This window comes from Passer domesticus, chromosome 4 (genome assembly GCF_036417665.1).
Source record: "Passer domesticus isolate bPasDom1 chromosome 4, bPasDom1.hap1, whole genome shotgun sequence".
Taxonomy (NCBI): Eukaryota; Metazoa; Chordata; class Aves; order Passeriformes; family Passeridae; genus Passer; species Passer domesticus.
The window spans coordinates 76567601-76590726 of record NC_087477.1 but is presented as its reverse complement, the minus strand read 5'-3'; the positions used below and the strand labels follow the sequence as shown (position 1 = coordinate 76590726).

The 23126-nt window shown below is 41.5% G+C and overlaps 1 protein-coding gene across 2 annotated transcripts; it reads left to right on the top strand.

The window, feature by feature from the left end:
* Nucleotides 1-907: 907 nt before the first annotated feature.
* TACC3 (transforming acidic coiled-coil containing protein 3) lies at nucleotides 908-20648 on the top strand. Of its 2 annotated transcripts, none has more exons than XM_064418925.1 (16): nucleotides 908-1010; nucleotides 4539-4719; nucleotides 4864-5009; nucleotides 7353-8441; nucleotides 9563-9662; nucleotides 10115-10307; nucleotides 11276-11322; nucleotides 12168-12301; nucleotides 12925-13036; nucleotides 13774-13926; nucleotides 16200-16276; nucleotides 16368-16411; nucleotides 17343-17503; nucleotides 18816-18922; nucleotides 19123-19243; nucleotides 20474-20648. In XM_064418925.1, the coding sequence occupies exons 2-16, from the start codon at nucleotides 4540-4542 to the stop codon at nucleotides 20537-20539; spliced, it is 2730 nt and encodes a 909-aa protein (XP_064274995.1). In that variant the 5' UTR covers nucleotides 908-1010; nucleotide 4539; the 3' UTR covers nucleotides 20540-20648. The 2 variants fall into 2 exon arrangements, with proteins under 2 accessions (XP_064274995.1, XP_064274994.1); XM_064418924.1 differs by lacking the exon at nucleotides 908-1010 and adding an exon at nucleotides 4127-4217.
* The last annotated feature ends 2478 nt before the right edge of the window (nucleotides 20649-23126 follow it).

Here is a 23126-nt window from a genome sequence, read left to right as displayed (position 1 = left end):
CCCTGCACGCACCCCGTTATAACCACAAACTTCCATATTTATCTGTTTCAGAAAAAGGGGAGAGTGTATAACTGGAAAAGCACAGCACAGAAAGCAGCATGTATTGTTATATGCTACTAATGATGGAAAACCAGGTCAATAGCAAATGCCACCCATGGAGTGTGACATCCTACCGCTGGCAGATGGCTGATGTGTTACTGCTGTGATGGAGATCGGGAATTCATGGTGGTTTAGTGACTTTTGAGGATGCATCATGCTTGGATTCTGCGCATCGTACTTCAGTCTAAAAGACATCCTTGTTAACAACTTTATTGTTTTAACAATCATTTCGTTGTTGCTGTCTGGTGACTCAACAGTAAGGACTGTTTAATGTGCTGAACAGACTGGGAAGTCCAGTAATAAAAAAAGTTACGAAGCAGCAAGTTTTCTTTCTGTGATTTCATGCAAGAGCATGCTGAAGCAGAACAGCTGAGCCTGTAGAATCATAGAAACGTTTGGGCTGGAAGGAACCTTAAAACTCATCTCATTCCAACTCCCCGTCACGGGCAGGGACACCTTCCACTAGCCCAGGTTGCTCAGAGCCGCATGCAGGCTGGCCCTGAAGGCTGCCAGGGATGGGGCAGCTGGTGGGGCGGTCCGTGGGGACATTGGGCAGCCGTGGGGACGTGATGCCCCGTGGGGACACGGCGACATTGGGCAGCCGTGGGGACACGGGGACATCGAGCAGCCAGCGCCGCTCGTCCCCGCGGGGCCGCGCCTGCACCGCCCGCTCTGCGCCGCGCGGGGGCGCGCTCCGCGGGGACGCAACGGTCACGCGTGGCGCTGTCCCCGCCCCCTCCCGCAGGGCGCTCTTCTGATTGGCGGGCGCGCCCCGAAGGCCGCTCGCTCATTGGCGGGCCGGGGCTGCCGTTGGGTTTGAAATCGTGAGGCGGCGGCGGCGGGGCTGCGGTTGGCGGTGCGCGTTGTCTCAGCTGGGCGCCCTCAGGGCTCGTCCCGGGACCTGCCGGCAGGTACGGGGGGCTTGGGGACCCCGATGCAAGGCGGCGTGAGGCTGGGGCGAAATGTTTAGGTTTCCTTTTGTGAGCTTGGGTGCTGCAATCTCGGTGAGCCCTCCGTGAGGGAGGGACAGGCTCGGGGAGTTCGGGCTCTGTAAGCGCTTGAGGGAGGGAGGGGCTGTGTCGGGACCTCTTTGTGAGATTGGAGGGCTCGGGGACCGCTATGGGAGCTTGGGGTGCTATGGGGGTGAGCTGTGGGGCTCCTTTGGGAGCTTGGGGTTGGGGGAGGGTTTGGGGGCCTTTCTGTGACCCTGGAGTGCAGGGGCTGCTCTGTGAGTTTGTGGGGAGGCTTGGTGACCCCTCTGCTCTTGGGATGGTTTGAATTTGGTGGGGGGCTGGCTGAGGGCCCCTCAGTGAGCTTGGGGTGCTGTGGTGTTTGGGGAGTTTAGCGACCCCTTTGTGAAAATTACACTTGGGGTGCGTTGGGACCGGGGGTGTCTCCTTGTCTAGGAGTGTCAGGGGCACCTCTGTGAGCTTCAGATTAAGACATTTGGGGGTTATTTCTGTCGGTTTAAGGATGAAGAGAAGCAAGGAACTTGGGGGTAAAGGCTGGAGCTCAAGGGTGGAGCTCGGGTGCTCCGCCCCACTGAAGTGGGGGTGAGGTGAGGCTCTTGGGAGCATCCCTGTGTTTTCAGGATTATATGGGATTGATGGGGAGCCCGGGGTGAGCCAGGAATAAAGAGGGGCTGAGGCAGGGTTGGGTTTAGGTTTTTTGGGGAATTTTTTCGAGTTTTTTTTTACTGAAGACATGTCTTGGTGCCATGATGGGCAGGGATGGACCCCCTGAAAAGCGTTCCCTGGCCTTGCTGCTCCTCCCCTGCAGTCAGGAGAAGGTGATTTTGAGAGAGTTGCTTCTCAGGAGAGTGTTTATTTGTTCTGAAGTGAGATATTTGCACTAAAATAAATGTATATACACATCAGTCAGCTGTATGTCTGTTTGTATGGAAATATTCACAGCACGTACCAATTTGCTTTGCCATCAGCGAGTGCTCTGCATATTGGCAGCTAGAGGAGTTCAGAAGGATAATGAACTAGAAGAATTCCATCTCTGCCCTGCATGCTCAGTGGCTTTTCAGGCATTTGAGACCACTTTGGTGTTTTGGATATTGTGTCCTGGTATTTGTTAAACAACAGGTTGAAGCACTTTACAAATGATGGTTAACTGAGGATTAATTACCTGATGTTATGTCAGTTCTTAACTGTAGAAAGGCAGGTTCCTGCATGAATATCCTTCTAAAATAAGGAGCATTTCCTTTTTTTAAACTTTGATAGATCCACGGAAAAGTTTGGGTTGCAAGGGACCTTGAATATAATCTAGGTCCAACCTCCCTCACATGGACACCTTCCAATAAACCAAGCTGCTCCAAGCCCCATCCAGCCTGGCCTTGAGCTTTGTTTTGCAGTGGGAAGACCTTCTGCCTTTCCTAATCCTTATGTGCCTTGGCTGCTGACCACTTTAAACAAAGATATGAATAAGGCCAGCCTTTCACTTTATCACAGCTGCTAGCTGATGAACTTGTGGAATATTATTTAAATCAAATGCTGCAAATTTATAAAATTATTAATTAATTTTAGTATTTTAATCCTAGAAAGAAATTTGATTTTTAGATTTAATATCTAGAGTGGTATATGTATAAGGTGTCAATTTAATTGGTTTATCAATGGTGCACAAGTAGCTCAATGACAAAGCTGAAAAAGTCTCCAAACAAACTTCCCCTGCTTATGGAGCTGGTTTTAGAAGGTGTTGACAATTTTACCATGTCCTAGGCTTGCTTCTAAAGTAATTACAGTAAAAATACAGTTTGTAAAGATTCACTTCATCTGTTGCCTCAATTTTAGTCTGGAATAAAGGAAAGCAATGAAGTTCACTTCAGGTTCTACAAGTGGTTAATGTAAAAATACTTAATACAAAATAAAACCTGAACTGAACATGAATATGATGAATAAAGAAGGCATGAAGAAACAGCTAGTACTGGCGTGCTTTGCATGCCACTGCTTCTGCAGCTATTGTTTGCATTCCAGTGCTGATTAAAAGTGCTGCTGTCAGGCTTGCAGACAAAGCAGCTGAGTTCTGTGGAGAGTAGGAAGCAAATTTTCCCATAAAGATTAATGCCTACATTGACATGGAGAAATGTTTGGAGGCTTATGTACAGAAATTTAAATACATAGGGGCAAGGAGATTGAAAATATGACTTAAAATTTTCAGTCCAAGTGTTCTTGTTACCTCTTTATAACACTGAAAACAACCATATGTAGTCTTCTGATTTTCGAGATTAATCCTGAATACATGATGGAAAAACAGGCTCAGGATGAAATGTTTGGTCAAATGAAGCATTTGAGATCACTTAGAATGGTTACACATTGCAGAAAGCCAAAGTCTTGTCCACTTGATACTGGTTATCTTGCACAGGTGACAAAATAGAATACATGAGGTCATATGAAATAAATTGCTTTGAGAGCAGTTTTTCTGATAAATAACTGCACTTCTCAGGTGTCATCCTTCATGGACAGTGGTTATGCTGAGATCTTCCTTGCCTTCTGTCTAGCTCTTTTTTCCAAAGCAGCTGTGCACCACTGCTTGTTTTAAACCTTTAAGAACAGCAGTGGCTCCAATGGGAGTAAAAAGCAGGCAGAGTTCAAGTACATATAGTGTGGTGGCTTGCCTGGTGTATTTTTTTCTGTTTCTAATTTATTTTCATCCTTACTCTTAGTTGCAGCCCAGGCTTTAATTTCAAGTCCTTCACACTAGTACAATTAGATCAGTATTCAACAATCTACTAAAGCTTGTGCATGTCCAGTGTAAGAACAATATTACATATACCTTTCTAATGGTGACTTTTCTCATTTGCATGCCAATAATGTCTGTGCTGCACAGGATTCCGAAGTACTGTGTGCTTTACCAGAGCAGCATACACTCAGACAGTGCAGCAAAAGGCTAATTTGATCCAGGACTGATCCCAAACACACCCTAACTGTACACCAGCAAGCAGCAGAAACAAATTTGGTTAATGTAGTAATGAGACCATAGGAGTAAACAGATGGTTGTCACCTGTCTCATGTGGCCCTTGCAGGAGCAGTGGTGTTGCTGAGCTGGATTTCCTGTTAGAAGAGACACGGCTGTAGTCACTGGCTGAAGGGGCTGGGAATGAGGAAACATTGCAGGTGACAGAGCTCCCCTTAAAGGACAAGCAGCTTAATTTGCAAGGCTAGAATGTGAGCTGTGGAAGGCATAATATCAACAATTAGCTTTTCAAGCCCCCACCAAAAGCAGAGGGGCTGTGCACTGCTGCTTTTAGATACTTCAGAGTCTCCTGAGATAGAGCTTTCCCTGTGAAGCCTTTCCATGCTTCCAACTTTCCCTTTGAAGCTGTTAGTCCTGGCTAGTCAGGGCCAGGCTGCCAACTTCTTCCATTATCTCAAAGTGCATCTGGCTGACCACACCCTCTCATTCATGCTGCGGTGCTGTGTGTGTTGATGTTCTAGAATGAGTCTGCAGATTTTAAATGCAGAAAATGAAGAAAATGGAGGAAGCCTTAAGGATGATTTAACAGCGGAAGACTTTGACTTTTTCTTTGCGCCGCCGGAACCTACAGGGAGACCGTCTATTCTTCGCCTGTCCCAGAAAGAAAACTTGCCACCCAAAAGTGGGGGAAAGGCAATGAAGGTAAACTTCTGGTTTTGTGTTATTTTTATTCTTTCTCCTGCTATGATAGCTGCCACTGAATGCATGTGCTATTTGGTGCTTGAAAAATGCAAAATGCTGTGCTCATGTTTTTCCTTTTTCTTTCTCCCCACCCCTTTCTTAAAGGTAACCTTTCAAACTCCTCAAAGAGATCCTCACACTAGAAAAATCCTGAGTCCTGCTATGACAGACAAACTTCAGACTGCTTTTGCACTTGACGATTGCCGTGAAGATGTGGCAGATGATGTTTCATTTGCACCCTCTGATTCTGAGTGAGTAGTGGATCCACTGCTTGCTGTGTTACCCATGTGGGACATGCTCAAGCTAACTTTCCCTATTTTAAACCTGTGTAGTTAAAGTATAATATTCTATAACAAGGCATAAACTGTGCAAGAAGACCAAAATTAATACTGACCAATGCATGAACTTCTCCGAAGATACCTGTCATTACTTTTAAGAAAATTTTATCTTGATTGTCATATTAATTATTGAACTTTATTCCTAACTCCTCTGTAACTCATTTCATTAAGGTAACTTATGGTATGGATAAATAGCTTGATGAGATACTGTAAGAAACAGTTTTGTATTCTCTACTTGATGTAAGGTTTCTGTGGGAGGATACAACTATTCTGAAGCTAAGCCTTACAAGAGTACTTAACATAGAAGATATTTTATCTTGAGGAGTAAAATCTAAAGAGATAAATCTTCTGAAGGTTTAGCTTAAATTGACACCTTGAGTCAGTGAGTATTAAGATTTTCTTTAATCTAGCAGCACAAAATGAATATACCATCAGTCACAAGTGTAAACATGTTTGTGCCTTTGTAGTCTAGCAGCCTGAGTCTCAAAGTGGCTCACAGTAGCTGTTTGTAGAAGAGCATAGAATCTGTAATGTTTCAATTTGGGGGTGTTGTGACAATATTAAATGCAAATTTTGTTACTGCCTTTTAGCCCCCCTTTAAACTAGTATAGACATCTGTAATTCCCACCAGCAAGAAGTCTCAGGTCTCAGTTTTGCCTTCTGCAAGCAAATATGCCCTTTTATTTGTTTTTAACTACCCAATGCTTTAATTTGATCCCTATTTTTGTTGTTGGGAGGGGGAGAAAATGAACATTCAAGTGTTGCCACCTTTTCCCTAAGTGTATGTTTGCTTCAACTGTTTATTTCCACGTACAGTCTAGTTCAGAAAGCTATTTCTGAACTAGCCACCACAATTAAATAATGTAATGGTATTTATGCCCCAAATTCATTGCTTGCACAAATAAACAAAGATTTAGTACTTATGAAGTTGAAGTGAATTTAAAGGATCAGCACCAAATTTTTAGTCGGGGCATAACTGTATCAATGCACTGCTTGTGCTGAACGTGTCCTCTCTGGTTTTAAAATGTGAGGATCTGTTTGTAACAAATAAGTGAAAGGGCTCCGTGTTGCTGAACGGGGTCACTTTTGACTCGTCACAAGCGATTGACGTTCCAGGCAGGTGTCTCGCTCCTGACTGGCATTTATTAGGTTAAACACTGAAGGAGAGTGGGAGGGACCTGAGTAGTCGCAGCCTGGGGCTGAGCTATTGCCGGGAAGAGGTGCTCAAACCGGGTGAGAACAACTTCTTCAGCTCTTATCTCCCGCCTCTGCTTTCGAGTTTATCAAAGTGGAGTTTTTAGTGAGTGGCTTTTAATCATGTTCTGTTCTGCAGCAGATAAGGATGGCACATAGAAATAATAACTTTATGGAGGGACAAAACAATGGGAGGAAATCCTCTTTCAGGAAGTAATGACTTAACTCTCTGTAGTCTGAGGCTAAGCTTTCAGAAGTTGTGTGGAGTTTGGGGAAATAAAGTGGGCAGCAATAACTTGTAGAATATTCAGCAATAGTAGTACACAAACTCTTTAACCTGTGTCTTTCACTGGAAAATCTTAACCATTCTCTTACTGGAGAATTGTTTTCTTGTATATTGCTGTGCTCTCCAGATCTGCTGTTGTACAGAATTCAGGGTGCCTGAAGTCCAGGGTCTGGTTTTGTATGTAGGCCCTCAAAAATCAAATGATACAAATGAAATCAAGTGCATACTTTCAGGGGGGGAAAATATTTGCCAGAATGCCCAGACAAAGTAATGACTAGTGTGGGAGGACCTGAATCATGACTTGGTTTGGTCCCAGACTTGAGTCTGTCATGACTCAGATGCATCTGCATGAGGATGGTACCACAAGTTGTTTGTGTTTGAGCTGCTGACTGTCAATAACAACTCATAAACAGTGTGTGTTTCACTGCCTAGTGAAAGGGCAGTGTCCAAATGGCAATGTCCAAATGCTGTGGTGAGTACAGCAGTCTCCAGGGATGACTGGCATAAGGTATCAAGACTGTGTAGAACAGGTAGCTTAAGAACACAGGTTAACTTCAAGGATTGATCTCCTTACGTTTCATGTGTACCAGAGCTCATAAGCCTTGACTGTTTAGGTGGCAACTGAATTCTGGCTGTTATATTTTGCTGTTGCTGTCTTGTTGGAAAAAAAAATCTGATAATTCTGACCATGCAAAGCTACTTGTGCAAATCTTTCTAAAGATAATTTCAAACTATGCCTGCAGAGTAACTGTCATCTTTTTTTCTTTTGAATGCAGCGCATGTCAACAAAAGACTGAAGCTGAAACAAACAATACACAAATGCCAGAGAAGGTCAGCGTGGCTCCTTACCCGGATGATGAGATGCCAGTGAAGAGTCGAGGTTCCTACAATCTTGATTTTGATAACTTAAATGACATCAATCCTTTTCAAAGTTCAGTACAGTTGCCTCATTCTCCTGGAAATCTGCAAAAGTCTCTTGTAAAGGTAACCAGTAGTCCTGAGAAAACTGTTGAAAAAAGCGGTGATTCTCTTCTGGGGGACAATGCAGCTCCTTTTGCTTCAACTACAGCAAGTACAGAGTGTTTAAGTGAAGACAAAGCTCTCGTCCCTGAAAAAGAATCTGCACTGAGCGAGCTGGAGTCTAACAAATCCAAGCTGTCACCTAAGCAAGCAGTTGGTGACTCTGAGCAGGGTGTGAAGTCTGCTTCCACAGATGCAAGCCAAACGGATAATTCAGTGGTATTAGCAGAGGCACCTACACCTCCTGTACAGTCACCTGGCAGCTTAGGTCCCAGTAGTTCTGATGTGAGCAACTCTTTTAAAACTGAGGAATCAAAGCTTCAGAATGTTTCAGTAGCAGAACAAGCCTCTGCACAAGAGTCAAAGCCTGATGAAGAGCTGAGTGTCTCCAAAGAGAAACCTGCAGAAAAGCCTGATGTCACCAAGGCTGGACCAGTAAAACTGGAATTTGACTTTGATAATACCACTGCTAGAAAACCACCTCCTAAGAAACTAGGTAAAAGACCTGGGATTAAGCCACCTTCTAAAAAAATTCCTATTACCAAAACAAAACCAGAGAATACTGAAGTGCAAAATAAAAGTAATGTGGAGGATGAAATCCCTATTCCTCCTAAAGCATCTTACCAGTTTGATTGGGACAAACTTGATGATCCAAACTTTAATCCATTTGGAGGAGGCTCTAAAATTTCCACCTCACCCAAGCGTTCTAAACCCAGCCCTCAGAAAGCTCCCCTGCCAGAGGAACAGGAGAGTACCTCACCAAGAAGGGAACCTCTTCCAGTGGAGCAGGATAACAGGCCAAGTGAAACGTGTGAAGCTCTTGAGAAAGAAGAACCCAAAAATCTGTAAGTGAATCTGTAGCTGAATGCAGGAGCACCTTGAATTCATGTGAGGAAAGTTAGATAGTATCTCAAACTAGTCCATTCCTACTTCTTAGACAGCATCCCTCCCAGGCTGGCAGAGTGTCTTGTTTGTAATCTATAACACAATTATGTTGCAACAGGAAAGGTTGTAACTGGGGAAACTCCTGAGATGACTGGCTTTAGGCAAAAGGTGTTCTTAAGCCTGGGAGAATGGACAATGCTCTTCTCTCCCAAAGTGGTGCTTTCCCCACTTCTCCAAGATTAAAGTGGAGAATCAGGTGACTGCTACTGCCTTTAAATAAAACGGGGAAGTGAGCAGCAGTGTTGTGCATGGTGCAGCATGGGAAGGGATCAGGCAATTTTGTTCTCTGCTGAACTCTGCTGTTTCTTCCCTGCATGTTCTTTGTATCTAAATGCTATCTCCAATAAAAAGATCTGGCTCTGAAGCTCCATTTTTTTTCTTTTTTGGCAGCATGCAGACTTTTTACTTGAAGATGGAATATGTTCTTACCTTTCCTAGAAAGTCTAATTATTAATGTTAGTATAGACAGTGAGGTGCTTGCCAGAACTAGACTGGCACAATTTGTTCATTTGACAGAAATGTTGCACTCTTGCTCCCTGTGTAACATGATCAGTTACTGTTTACCAAGGTGAAAAGTTTACTTACTGCTGACAGCACAAGTGGAATATTGGGCTTCTCTAATGAAGTTCACACCAATAATCACAACATTGCCTTGGAAAGAGGAGCAGGCTGCTTGTAATTCTGTTCTTAATTAAACAAAGAGCTTATCTTTAACTTAAAAAAAGCAATGAGCCTAACAAATGGAAGTGAGAGCAGTGTTAAGTGAATAGAAATAAATGATGCTGCTGTGACTTTCTGCTTCCCAGGACACACTACTTCTCATGGTGGGAGAGCTTTCTGTCACCTAAGTTGTCACCAGGCAAGACAGTAAATTTATGTCCCCACCCTCTGTAAAGTTGCCTGTGCTGTGGCAGTAGAAACTCTCAAGGAAGCTACCTTTGTTCAGTTCATCTGGTAGTACAGAATTTGAACTGTGTGATGTAAATGCAGATTTTTTTTTTATTCTGTTTGTTTTCTTTAGGGAAATGGTTGAGCAGAGTGTTGTAGAAGACATGCCAAAAGCTCAAGAAGAGAAGCCAGAAGTTCAAGCAGAAGCTGAACTTCCAGGAAAAAGAGAAGTGGTAAGGTATAGGAAAGATAGCCAGTCCTTGCGGAGTTGTTCCATGAAACAGAGTTCTCTGGCTTAATGACTTAATCTTGTGAAACCTATTTTTGATATTTTGTCTAAGAATTAGTGGGTTTATGCATCTTCAGCAGCTCTAGAAGGAATGTCAGCTGTGCAGACATGTGTTTTCAAGGTAACATGAGAGACAGCCAAACTGGTGCCTTTATATTTAGTATCTTTTGATCAGCAATTGCGTACAAGGACAAACATAAGGGTGTGGCCTCTAGAAAAGTGGCTCCTGAGCTGTGCTCACTGTTGGTAGTTCAATTTTTATGCCTGTGAATTCTTGTTTTATTATATTGGCTGCCCAGTTAGTTTATGACAAACCAATTTGATCATTAAAATGATTCTCATTGCATTTTAAAGTAATTATTTTAACAATTAAAAGGCTTTTGTTTTTCTCATCAGGAGAAGCAAATGAGCCCATCTAAAATGTCTCCAGCTAAGGTTGCCCCCGCTCAAGATAATTTGGTTTCCACTGACAGTGAAAAAAAGTCAATGTCTGCAGAAGAAATTAAACCTAGTTCCCCTAGAATTGAAACAACAGCAGATGAGACAGCTGGTGCTGAACCTGAGGAGCTGTTCAGACCATCATCAGAAGGTAAGAGCATTTCTTTTAAACAGACTGAAAATGTATTGTTTCAATAGTGTGTATAGAGATTTTTCTACTTAAGTTTTATTATGGATAGTTTTTTCTCATTCTGCCCTTCTGAAAGGACTCCAGAACACACAGAGACTAGCAGTGCTGGGAAATGTATCTGAGCCTAAGTTCAAAAAGCTGCCTACTAGAATTCAGTGGTCTGTGAGGATGGAATTTAGGCTGGTACAGAAACTGTCTTTTTAGAGTTTCAGTGGCACTTTCTGGGCTCAAAAATTGCTCCCTTAAAATAATTTCTGATGTTAAAGGCTTTGTAAATTGAGAGCTTGTGAGCTGTACAGCCATGTGTGAGTCTTGTAGGTTGCTGCAGGCTTTAGCACTGCTGGTTTCGTACTGCAGTGTGGGTGATCTTCCTGACAAGCACGCTTGTCTTGAGAGCTTCCCTCGTGGCTGTGACTTAACCACTTGCAAGGGTTGTTCCTGGTAGGAGCATTGTGTGGCAGGATGAGCAAATGGTTTGACTGCAGTGCAGTCTGTCACCTTCACACTGGAGTGGAGTCACTGTATTGGGAAATGGTTATAACTTCATCCTTCAAGTCTGAGCTGTGTGCTAATTTTAGTGGTGAGATTGAGATTGACAATCTTCCTCTTTCATGGGACATTGTATGTAACAAAATACAAGTGTGCTTGTCGCTTTAGCCATAGAACAACAGAAGTTCTTCAACTGTGTGTTAAATCCTAGGTATTCTTATAAGTTCTTGGGAACAAAGGGAAGTTTTAAGTTTGCATAGCTTAGAAATCTTTACTTTTTTTCAGGTCTGGATAGAAAGACATTTTAACCAATGAAGAGCTAGAAATCATGAGACTGAGAGCAGGGATTTATTTGCTTTATACACATATGTTTGTTTCTGTCTGTGGTAGGACAATTTGGCAGTACTGCATCTTCATTGTATTGTTTCCTCATTTTGCAGTTTTTGGAACGGGCATAGACTATCTGGAACAGTTTGGGTCTTCATCAGTAAGTATGACATTAAATGTTTTGTTTACCTTCCTGGCAGTGTGGAGAGGAAAGCAAAGATGAAAGTGTCAAGCCTTAAATGTTTTCATTAATTAACTTCACTTAGAATTGTCCACAGAAATTGTCATCTGTTCCAGAGAAATGTGATGACAAGGCTGGGTGGGGGGTGATGGTGTAAGGAAATGTAGTTATAAGCAGTTTAACAGAGGTCTCTGGTGTCAGTCTGCAGAGGTGTTATTTTTATTTAACAGCAGTGAAACTGAGGTGAATGATGTTTCACTTCTGGCCAAAACTGCTAGAAGATGATGCTTTAAGAGTGCAGGATCGTTGTTTCGAAAAGAGTTTTTGTAAGCTCTTTTGCTTTATGGCCAGTTTTAGAAAATTTTTCTCTCAGTGGGGCTTGTCATGTTTTAATCAGTTCAGTTTAGTTATTCTTACTGTTCTTCTGGCCCAAGCAGGAGAATCTCTGAACAGTGAATGCACGGAATTGAAATTGTTTTAGTCATGCTGTGTTTGTCCTTATGATTTTATAAGTGAAGAGAAAATGGCACACATTGGTTTTTCAGCTTATAATACTCTTCCCCTGTGTCTTCTGGTTTGGGATAGTTCATTAATGTTTCCCCTTTTGATTCAGTCTGTGAGCAGATTGAGCTCTCTTGATATTACATAAGGACTGAAGCATGTGGGCACGGAGTTCTCTTATGTAACTTTCCTTCTGAGAACAGTGCTCTGGCCACTGAAGAATAGGCTCACCCACTCTTCAGAGGGTTATTTGTGTGTGGGTGGGATGTGTGTGTTGAGCTCTGAAGCAGATCTGTCAGTTTATGTCTTTTTCCCCTCTTCAGTTCAAAGAATCAGCCTTGAGAAAACAGTCACTGTATTTGAAGTTTGACCCTCTGTTGAGAGACAGTCCAAGAAAACCAGTTTATGGTATTATTGAATTAAGTGAGAGTATCATGAGAGCTCCATCTCAGCCTGGGTACGTATTGACTTACTACATAAAATCAGAGTTGTTTAGATTGGAAAAGACTTTTCAGATTATCAAGTCTAACAGTTAACCCAGCACTGGGGAGTCCACCACTAAACCATGTCCCCAAGGGCAACATCCACACATCTTTTAAATAACTGCAGGTCTGGTGACTTGTCTGTTCCAATGCTTGACCACCCTTTCAGTGAAGACATTTCCCCTAATATCCAATCTAAACCTCCCTCTCCTGGCGCACTTTGAGGCTGTTTCTTCCAGATTTGTTCCTTGGGAGGTCAATCCCCCTGTGTCACTACAAACTCCCCTCAGGTGGTTGTAGAGAAGGGTCCCCCTGAGCCTCCTTTTTTCCAGGCTGGGCTTCCTCACTTGCCCCTCATCAGACTTGTGCTCCAGACCCTTCCCCAGCCCTGTGCCCTTCTCTGGACATGCACCTCAGTGTCCTTATAGTGAGGGGCCTGAAACTGAGCACAGGATTCAAGGTGTGGCTTCACCAGTGCTGGGTACAGGGGCACAATCACTGCCCTGGCCCTGCTGGACAGACTGTTGCTGGTACAAAAAGAGTTTTGCAAAGAAAGACAGCACTTGAATTGAATGGTGTTATGTTTGTTCATTTTTAGGCCTGTTGCTGATTTAAGTAAAGTGCCTGAGGAAGCTGAAAAGCCTCTAGTGAGTCTTGAGAGTGAAGAAAAACCAAAAGGACTAGATCTTCTGGGGACATTTACAACTTCTGTAAGGGTGTCTGGAATGCTGTCAGGTTTCTTGTTGATAGTTTAGGAAGGGGATAGCCTAGGTTCTGGATTTAAGACTTAGGCAGGTATTTTAGGGATTGCAGAGTCTGATAAATGTTTACTTAAATGGTTGCTTTAAACCAGGTTGGATACTCATTTATATTGAAGTTGAACTTTATGATGAACATTTTCTTCAGTATTAAAAGTATTTTTTGTGGAAGCTGATGCCATTGCACATAGTCTAAGGGAATTTGAGCTGTTTTTATGAATGCTGTAGTCAAGCAATCTTTTTTTATGCAAGTCAAGCTACAAAGGGCAAGCTATGTTTTGTAATTGCATTGGTGGGATGAAAAGCACTTAGGTTAAACTGGGTGCTCTTGCAGCTATGGTTTATAGTTTGAACAGATCTGCCTGCAGCAGCTCATCCTGAAATGATCTCTTTTACTTGTGAGGAACAGCATGGTGTCATCTGCTTTGTTTCTGATAGCTGTAATTGGTGGATAGCAGTTTTGGTTCTGCTTTATAGGTATTTCTTAGAGCTATGCTTTATAGGTATTTCTTAGAGCTATGTGGTCAACTTCAGGGTAAGAAACATAAAAAGGTTTTATGCTAACAACGTTATGGAGGTGTCTGGTGTGTTTAAGTGAGATACATTGACTGCAAATAACATGTATGCACCTAATCAGTGGTATGATGGTAAGAATCTGTTGAAACTTTGCATTTTTCTTTTCTTTACAGGATGCTGGTCCCCTAATTCCAGACTCCCTGAGTAGTGATGCTCCACCAGTCCCTTTTGCTACTTCTACAAACACTGCAGTGGATGCTATTATAGATGTACTAAAATACAGCCAAAAAGATATGGATGAAGCTGTTGAACTGGTGAAGAGAGAGGTATGGTGGCCCTCCAAAGCAGAACTTGGCATGGCCTTGGAAGGTCCTTTGTTTGATTATCTGGGATAAATCTCTACTTTGCAGTTTTTGTCATCATATTTGACATAAGTGTCTCATTATAAAAAGCTTGCTGTGGACTTGATGGGTTCTGTAGGTATAGAACTCTTTAGAGCTAACACTTAAGGAAACAGGATAAACTTTATTATTAGTCAGGTTCTGCCTTATACCTGGTCACTATGAAAAGGCACATGTTATCAGATGGGATAGCTAGGCTTAGTATCAGTGATCTGGATACTTCTTATTCAACAAGCAGGAATACATTTGCATGCCGGTGGAAGAGAGTGGTTATGTAACTTCCCTAAAACAAGATAAAGCTGTAGTGCCAGTTCAGTGCTATGGTCAATACTTTACGTTCGGGACCTGAATGCACAAGAGCATGTCCAGCTAATAAAGTGAAGGTGAGGTCTGAAGCTCACTCCAGAGGATAAAGACATTAATGAAGGAGGGAAGAAGTAGTTGGTAAGATTTTAAGCCTGGTCTGTAATTGCAGAAATTGCCTTTAAAAGCCCATCCTCTGACTGATGCAAGAGGACTTACATATCCACTTACTTCAACAATGGGAGTACTTGATTTGTTATGACTTCTGATTTATGTTGCCTTACAAACACTAAATAATGTAAGAGAATTTAAGCATAAATGTCCTTAAAGCTAATGGTATCACTTCAGCAAAAAAATGGAGCTTCCAAAGTTCCTGACTGCTGTACTGCAGGCAGTGGCATTAAGGACACCAAAGATGATCTGTGATTATTTGCTGCTGAAGCACTTTTGTTTTAGAGTACAGAGATAATGCTTTTGTAGGAAAAACTTTTGCTTTCTGTCATTTAGGAAGTGACTTTCACTCAGCATATTGTCTAATACAGGAAAATACATGTGGCTTTGACAGGGGAGAGCTTTTAATGCATTGATCTAAAACAACCTATATAATAGCAAGGGGTAAAGCTGGTAGTGTCTTTAAAGTGCTGCTCTTTCATGTTGGAAAGAACTACTTTAAACCTGGAAGCACTGTTGTAGGTGTGACTGGATGACTCCAGCTGTGTCACTTAAATAATAAAGAGGCCTGGAATTGCAATATCAACCTGAAAGGAAGACAGGCTAATTTTTTTTTTATATATATATATCTGTGAAACAACTCAGGAATAGGAGGAAAGTGAAAACCTATTTTCCTTCTGAGCAAATACAGTATTTACAAAAGCTTGCCTTTTTGGGTGCTACGGAACCCTCTTTGAGCTTGCAGGTATCTAATTTGTTTCCATCTTCACATACTTTTGGTTTTGTAGTATTTTTTTCCTAACTTAGCTATCACTACTGCTCTTAATAGTACATTCTATTTTTGCTAGTGTCCTGCTTCCTGTTACCTGAAATACTGCAGTATATTTAAAATTAAATTGCTCTAAAATAAATACTGAGAAATCAGTGTGCTACAGTTTACGATGTAGTTTTGTGACAAAACTAGCAGTAATCATGTGCTTTCACTTTTTTTTTTTTAATTGCTGGTTATTTTACATATTTTGAGCCTCTTGTCTTTGAAGGCCTCCCACAGTTCAGTCAGCTCTGTGGTTACAGCTCTTAAATTGTTATGGAACTTGTACAAAGTGTTTATCAAAGAGTGTTTGTGCTGTTTAATTCTGTTACTGGGAGCTCTGCTTTAGTTTAGCTGATGTGAAATAGGTGTCGTTTTCAAATTAATTGAGGCATTTTTTAATCCTCCCCTTTCCACTTTTCCTTAATTTAGTGTTGAGTATAAGTTGCTGCAAACAGCAATTTGATGTTGAACAGGCTTCTGGTGTTTGTTCTCTTGTGTGTTAATATTAGCAGGTTTGTGAAGTGCTTTTTTTGTCTGCCCTGTAAATAAGGAGGAAATGTGTATCACTTGAGAGAATGTTCCTTGGCCCTTTGTGGTCTCTCAGAAGTTATGGTCTGCACAGACACTGAGTCAGAGTAGCCAAGAGGGTGGGTTGGCTGAGTTGACTCTGATCTTGCCACTTGAAAAGATACTGGCAATGTGCTGGAAATCATATATGCAAAATCTATGTATTAATCTAAATTTTAAGTTTGTAATTAAACAATTTTGATTTTGTTAAGCAATTAGAACTTATTTCTTTCTCTGTATTAAGTTAAAAGTATACCCAAGTTGCCCTTCAGACTGTTTTTAGTATCAAATCTTTTTATCTTTTTGTGCAAAAAAGTAAAGGCTTGCCTTTTCACCCTCAAAGGTTCAAGAGAAAGAGCTGGAGATTGAGAAATGGAGTCAGAAGTATAATAAGCTTCAAATGGAATACAAAGAAATGGGGTATGAATCTGTCCTGACCTTTATATCTATTTAGTTATTCCAGATGCTTTTTCTAACTTAATGTTCAACTTTTCTTTTTCATGGCTTTTAGAAAAATAGTTGCCGAATTTGAACAGACAATAACACAAATTATGGGTAAGTTTCCTATTTACACTTTGAGTGCCTTGCGGGGCTGGGGCATGCTTGGCCCAGAGTTACTAAATGAGGTTAATACTGTCTCACCTCTGACATTAATATTTCAAGTGCTTCCAGGATATGTGTAAGGTTTAAGACAAGATAGACTCACAATTTTATGTATATCCTTACAGGCATGATATCATTTGATAGGTAACAGTGACTTTTTGAATCAGGCATGAATGCAACTTTTTCTTTACTGGAGCTGTTGGTTTATTAAGACTGGCAGATCCAGTTGTCAGCACTCTGCATTTAACTGTTTACTGTCTGACCTCATTTAAGTGTCAAGATATCACTAGAAGTTCTTGATGGACAGATTTGGCCTTTTACTTTAGTCAAATTTGTGATTTCAAAACTAGGAAAGACATCCAGTGAAGCTCTTGCATAGTTACACTTTCTTAGGTCAAAGCTGAATTAGGCACATCTGTGCCAGTTTTTCTGTGCTCTTCTAAGGCCATGGGAAACATAGCTTGGGTGTACTAACCCAAAGCTCTTCTGAAAGTCTGCTGTGCTAGTCTGACTTGTTACCCCAGTCTCCTCCAGATCTTCCAGCTGTTGTGTATGTTTAATGAAAGAGAGTTTTGGATTCCTTGCTTCTATCACAACATTTGAGGCTCCTATAATGGTAAACTCTAGTGGAGTATTTTGACTGCAGTGCAGGAGAAAAAATGCTTTTAGCAAGCACATGGTGTTTAATGGCCTTAAGTTTGCTGTGAGGTAATATGTAACAAGATACAAAGACTTCTTAAAAGCACAGACGTGGTGTCTTTACAGGTGAGAGGCCATGTTATGAAACTTTTGTAAGGAGAATTGAAGGTGTGGGGGTTTCTGTCTGTACTATGGCTTTTATGCAAAAGCAGTAACTATCATGGGTTAACTCTACTTTCTGTAGAGGATGCTCAGAAACAAAAGGAAGCCTCAAGGAAGGAAATACAGAAGCTGATGGAAGAGAAGCAGCAAGCCATTTCAGATCTGAACTCTATGGAGAAGTCCTTCTCTGATATCTTCAAACGACTTGAGAAACAGAAAGAGGTGTTAGAGGGTTACCACAAAGTAAGATGCTTTAAAACAAATAATACCCTTCACTAAATCTCATTTATTTTGGGAGAGGAAATGGTGAAATTTCTACAGCAGCCATTAATTAAGTAGTATAGGGACTACCTGTAAAACCAGGTGCTAAGTTGTTTATTTAAATATTTTAAAAAAACTAATTTGTTGTATTTAGTGACTGACTTAAAGTAAGATAATATCTTAGAAGGCAAAGTTTCTTCAAACAGAAGTGAGCTGTTTCTTGCTGCTGCACATCTTTTTTGCTAATCATAGAGATACACTCATGTGGCAATTGTTGCATAAGAGCAGCTTGTTTTCCCTACATCATAGTGAATGGATGCTGAAGAGGTTGTGCAATTACAAATCAGAATAATACTTATTAGGTGCTCCCTACTAAGATGCTTGTGGGGTTTTTCTAAAGCTAAAATAAAGCCTTGGTTCTGCAGCATCTTCAGAGGCTGGAGGAAAGAATCTAATGAGGAGTATAAGCTATGGTTTCTTACTCTAAGAAATGCATGAAAATTGATTCAGTTGGTGCTTTAAAAAGTGCCTTCAGATTTTTTAAAATTAATTTATCTTTTAATGTCCCTGTTTACTAAAACTCAGAAACTAGTCTCTTAGAAGTTTCATGCTAGTCTAGGTTTTAGAAATGGGCATAGTGTCTGTTACAGCTTCAGTTTCTTCTTTGCTAACATGTCAGGCTTCCTTCATTTTGTCTCTTCCATCTCCACCCTAAATTCAGAAGCCTTTTCCTTAGCATAGAGATAAACATTGATTGGAAACACAGTTACTAAATTCAAGACCTACAATTAGTAGAGTCTTAGCAATTGTTTCAAACAGTTCCAACTTTCTACAATAGTTTATGAAATATGTTCATACTGTGACTACCAAGGTAACGTCCTTGTTAGTGTTGGATTTGTTTACATCAGGGTCCAAATCCTGAATCATTCTGTGGGTTCTTTGGAGAAGTTGGATTTCTAGCTATTCCTGTGACAATTGCAACTTAATACAAAGCTGATTTTTAAAAAAATTGGAGCAAAATAAACAAAACCAATTAGTGAATGTCATTTTAGTGACCTTCTTTACTAGAGTTTGCTGCTAAAAATGTACTGTGGGGAGATCTGGTGAATAAATGTTTGCAAAGTTAAGATTGTTGAAAGGAGACAGTTTAGTCCATATAGGCCTGTGGGGTTTCATAGTTGTTCCTGTAACTCCAGTGAGTAAACACTGCCCTTCAGGTGTAGTCAAATAACCCATTTGTCAAGTGGGGAGTCTCCTCCATCCAGCTAACAGAACTTCTTTCGGTTTTGGGCAGAATGAAGAAGTTCTGAAGAAATGTGCAGAAGATTACTTGGCCAGAATTAAAAAAGAGGAGCAGAGATATCAGGCACTGAAAGCACATGCTGAAGAAAAGCTGCAGCAGTAAGTACCATGTCAAGAAGCCAGGTACCAGGAATGACATATATAGTTTTCACAGTAGCTGCAGAATGTGGTTCAATAGTGCCAAAACTTGGCTTAAACCTTTTTCATTTGGTAATTAATCCAAAGTACAAGCACCTAGTGTGATTCTGAAAGTTCTGCTGTCTGAAGGGGATGTAAACACCATCTTGTGCCCGTTTCAGAGCCAATGAGGAAATTGCTCAGGTTCGCAGCAAAGCAAAGTCAGAGACTGCAGCATTTCAAGCCACTCTGCGCAAAGAGCAGATGAAGATCCAGTCTTTAGAGAGGAGCCTTGAACAAAAGGTCAGTCACAACACCATGGGTGAGTTCTCTTCAAGCTATTGCCTTGGACTAGGTTAGGAACTCCCTTCATCAGGGCTAGTAGGAGCCTTACTAACTGTGCTGGTTTTGATGGCTGCTGTCCTGGCAGGCTTTGGCAAATTGGCATTGAGACCTAAGACACAAGTGTCATGTCAGGACTCGTCTGTATGTTTAGATTTTTTTTGGAGCACAAGTCTGGTTTCCAAACCAGTCTGGGCTCCTGTGTCAGGAGGTTACTGAAGGAGGTGGTGATTAACAGTTACACGTGGTGCAGAGCAGAATCTGGGAGTAAATTTGAATAACTGTCTGGCTCAGCTTGTTCATGAGCATGACTTGTAAGCTATTAGCATGTATTTAACTGTATGTGACTCAAATTTCCAGTATTGTTCAGGCCAGTAGTCCTTGTACTTTATTTTTTTTTCATATTGCATAGATAATCTTAGAATGTTTTGTAAAGGCATATCCTTTGTTGTAACTCTTCAAAGGAATAAGCTTTTTGAAGATTAAAAGTCACTTCTGGAAGTGCATGCTGTTAGTTTTACTGTGCATCATTGTTGTTGTTGCCAGTACTGAAGACTCAAAAACTGATAATGCTAACAGATTATTATGGAAAAAACCCATATTTGTGAGTCTTTAGGTTTATGGCTGAAGTTTGCATAGGAGAAGAAACAGTAGGCCTGTAACTGGAGAGATGAGACAAGCCATTTAACACAGAACTGCTTTGGTCTTGTCATAAATACAGTAACATTATAAGAGTTCTTACTAAAATGGTTTAGCTGTTCCATAAGGAATTCTACAAACTGGAAATTGTCACATGTCAGTAAAAGTATCAAGGCATCATTTTACAGAGTCTGTCTTGTGAAGATTAAAATCTAAATTGTCCATGTCCTGAATTTTGGTGTACCTTACAAAGGCTGAGCCCCAAGTCTTGTTTCCCTGGATCAGTTGGTCTCCATGTGTTATGGGAATGTCTGTGGAGGAAGCAGAAACAATATACTGGATTTAATTTCTCATTTCCTGAGGCTCCTAAGGATGCCATGTGACCTTTGGCATAGTAGACTCTCCTCTACATTAAATTTGCATGAGCCACCATCATGTAAATGGACTTTCTATTGCATATACTGGCAAACAGGACTTACTGCAATCAGCTCACTACAAGGTTCTAACATTGTTTGGGCATACCTGAAACTCTCTCTTTTCTTTCTTCCACAGACTAAAGAAAATGATGAATTAACGAAAATCTGTGATGACTTGATCTTGAAGATGGAAAAAAATTGATATCTTAGTTGTCTTGTAAATATGTTTATTTTCTGACTTCCTGTCTTGTGTGTTCATTCACTTTTTTAATGTATGTGGGGAAAAATAAAATTCTTGATTCACACTTCCATATTGTTGGCTATATCTTTTGTAGGAAACATCTGTTAACTTATGTTTAATTGCTGCTTCCAGTAAGTAACACTGTCTTTCATAGCATTTTCACACATTGCTCAAAGGAAAAACTTAATCAGTGTACCTTTAGTCTGTGCCCTGTGTAAGAACTTCAGAGTTCTTGACCTGGCTTTGCTGGGAAGGGTTGACATGGGCATTGTCTCTATTTTGCTCTTGCTGCTCTCTCACTTAAATCAAGGCATTCCAGAGTTGCAAGACTGAAGTAAAGCTGAACCTGCACAAATGCTCTAAAGTATTTTGGAAATGTAAAAAGATTTGGAGCTTTGGGTTTGGTTTGTGGGTTTGGGTTTTTATTGTTAAGCGGAGCTGCAGTGATTTTGTTTTTGCAGATAAGCTAAGCAGATGGTTTAATGGCAGGACTGATTGCTGCTGCCCTTCTCTGGGGTTTTCCATGTTATTAGTCTGTCTGACCCTATTGGCTATAAAATGTTCAGTCAATCTCCCTGGCCCTGCCTGTGGTGGAGAGCCTTGAGAGCCCATAGGCTGCAGGTCACAGGCGTGATGAAGTCAGCCCTAGGCAATGGTAAACATCTTGAATGAGCTGTTTATTACCTGGCAGACAGCAGCAGGATGGTCTCAGTGCAAGCTACAGCTTCTGATTTCCAGAATTACTTGGGAGGTTATTCTCTTACTTCCCTGACTTGTAGGTGCATCTTCCTCAGAAGGGCTGTTGCTGCTGAGTGGGCTGAGCTGCACCTGGAGCCCTTCCCTTAAATCAGGGTGGTCTGCCTGGGCAGGGAGAAAATGAGCAGCAGTGCCTTCAAGTCCAGAGTCAACTCCTCTGTGAGGCAGCTACTGCTCAGTGTAGGCAGCAGGAACACCCTACAGATCAAAGCTAGTTAATCAACATACTTCAGGTTTGTGATTTGTGTGGTTTTTGTGATTCCTGCACTAATGTGAGAGGGTGACAGCAATGGCAATGATATTAAATGCCTGGTTCTTGTACAAGCTGTGCTGTACTTTTTAACCTACAGCTTAGGATAATGATGGAAGAGAAAGAAATAGCTATAGAAGAGTACACAAAACCAAAGTTCACTATCCCCTGCCTCATCTTCAGATTGTAGACTCCCTTGGGATGTTCCTTGGTAAATAGATTACCATGCTGATGGAAAAAAATATTGTACTTGGTCTAATTTGGGAAATGTCTTAGTTATAGAAACAGATTTTCACTAGATTTGCAATAAAATGGTTTGAAAGGGACAAAGATCATCTCATTCCAACCTCTGGCCATGGGCAGGGGCACCTTCCATGAGACTGTGTTGCTTGGAGCCCCATCCAGCCTGGCCTTGAGCGCTTCCCGGGGTGAATTATCCACAGCTTCTCTGGGCAACACACGAGGCTGGCACCAGAGCTGCTGCTGCTGCTAGGCTGCAATTAGCAAAGGCTCAGTGTTCAGTCCCCGAGGCCAGACCTGAGCTTTGCTCCCTGGGGTTGGATCATGGCTGTGGTGTGCTGCGCCAGGCTGCTCTGGGGCATTGATTGATTGATTGCCTGAAGCTGCTGTTTTGCAATAGATCAATGTGTGCTGCAGGCCACTTTGTACATTGTGCATAAAAAGGGTAGCAAAGGGCAGAGCATTTTAGGTATAAAGGGATATTTATTAGGGATAAGCCTGCAATCCTAAATATTTCCACAAGATGTAGCTGCTGCCCTTTGAAATAGGGGCTTTATGGTGTGGTGCTTCAGCACTTCCAGAGCTGGAGGTTGTCCCTCTTCTCGAGTTGTGCTTAATGCCAGTAGGACAATTGTTTTTATGGATTTCTGTTGGAATGAATAAAGAGCTGCACAGGGACAGATGATAAATAGTAAGCTGTAAATAGTGACAATGCTCTCTGGAGTTTTTGTGCTACAGGTGCCAAAGCATTCCACAAATTGTGTGTACCTTTAGGAAACTGCTGCATCATGGAGCACTGGGCTCTTCCTTACCTTCCTGTATTCTTTCAGGGTAAAATGATTTTCTACTCTTCCCCCTGGCTTCCTATTGTTTATGCTCTGGTCCAGTTTGCTGGGTGAAGAGAGGGGGAGACTTAATGTGTTTTGTTGGTTTTTGAATATAGCAGCAGTACAGACACCATCACCCCTAGAGTGTTGATGGAGGTGAATACAGAAGGCCAGTAGAGACCAGCATGCCAGATACAGGTGCAGGTGTTGTTTTGGTGCCTGAAAATTCTTACCTGACATCAAAAGTTTTATTAAAAATTACGCCTTGTGTGTCCACTTTGTGCCTGTTGATATTAAATACTGGAAATTGTCACATTCCTGCAGTAATCTGTGACCCCCGCCTGGGAAATCTGCCCGGGGCTCTCTTGTTTGCTGCTTGTGTCAGTACCTACAAGAAAACTGACAGTACATGGAAAGCAATGCTTGAATGCAGATGGCTATAAAATGCCAGGGCACTGAGCAGCTTTTGTATGTA

Excerpts from the sequence above, each read along its gene's own strand:
- TACC3 (XM_064418924.1), top strand. Across the intron at positions 5,010-7,352 it reads TTTGCACCCTCTGATTCTGA|CGCATGTCAACAAAAGACTG; the intron begins GTGAGTAGTGGA and ends TTTTGAATGCAG. Across the intron at positions 17,504-18,815 it reads TGTTAGAGGGTTACCACAAA|AATGAAGAAGTTCTGAAGAA; the intron begins GTAAGATGCTTT and ends GGTTTTGGGCAG.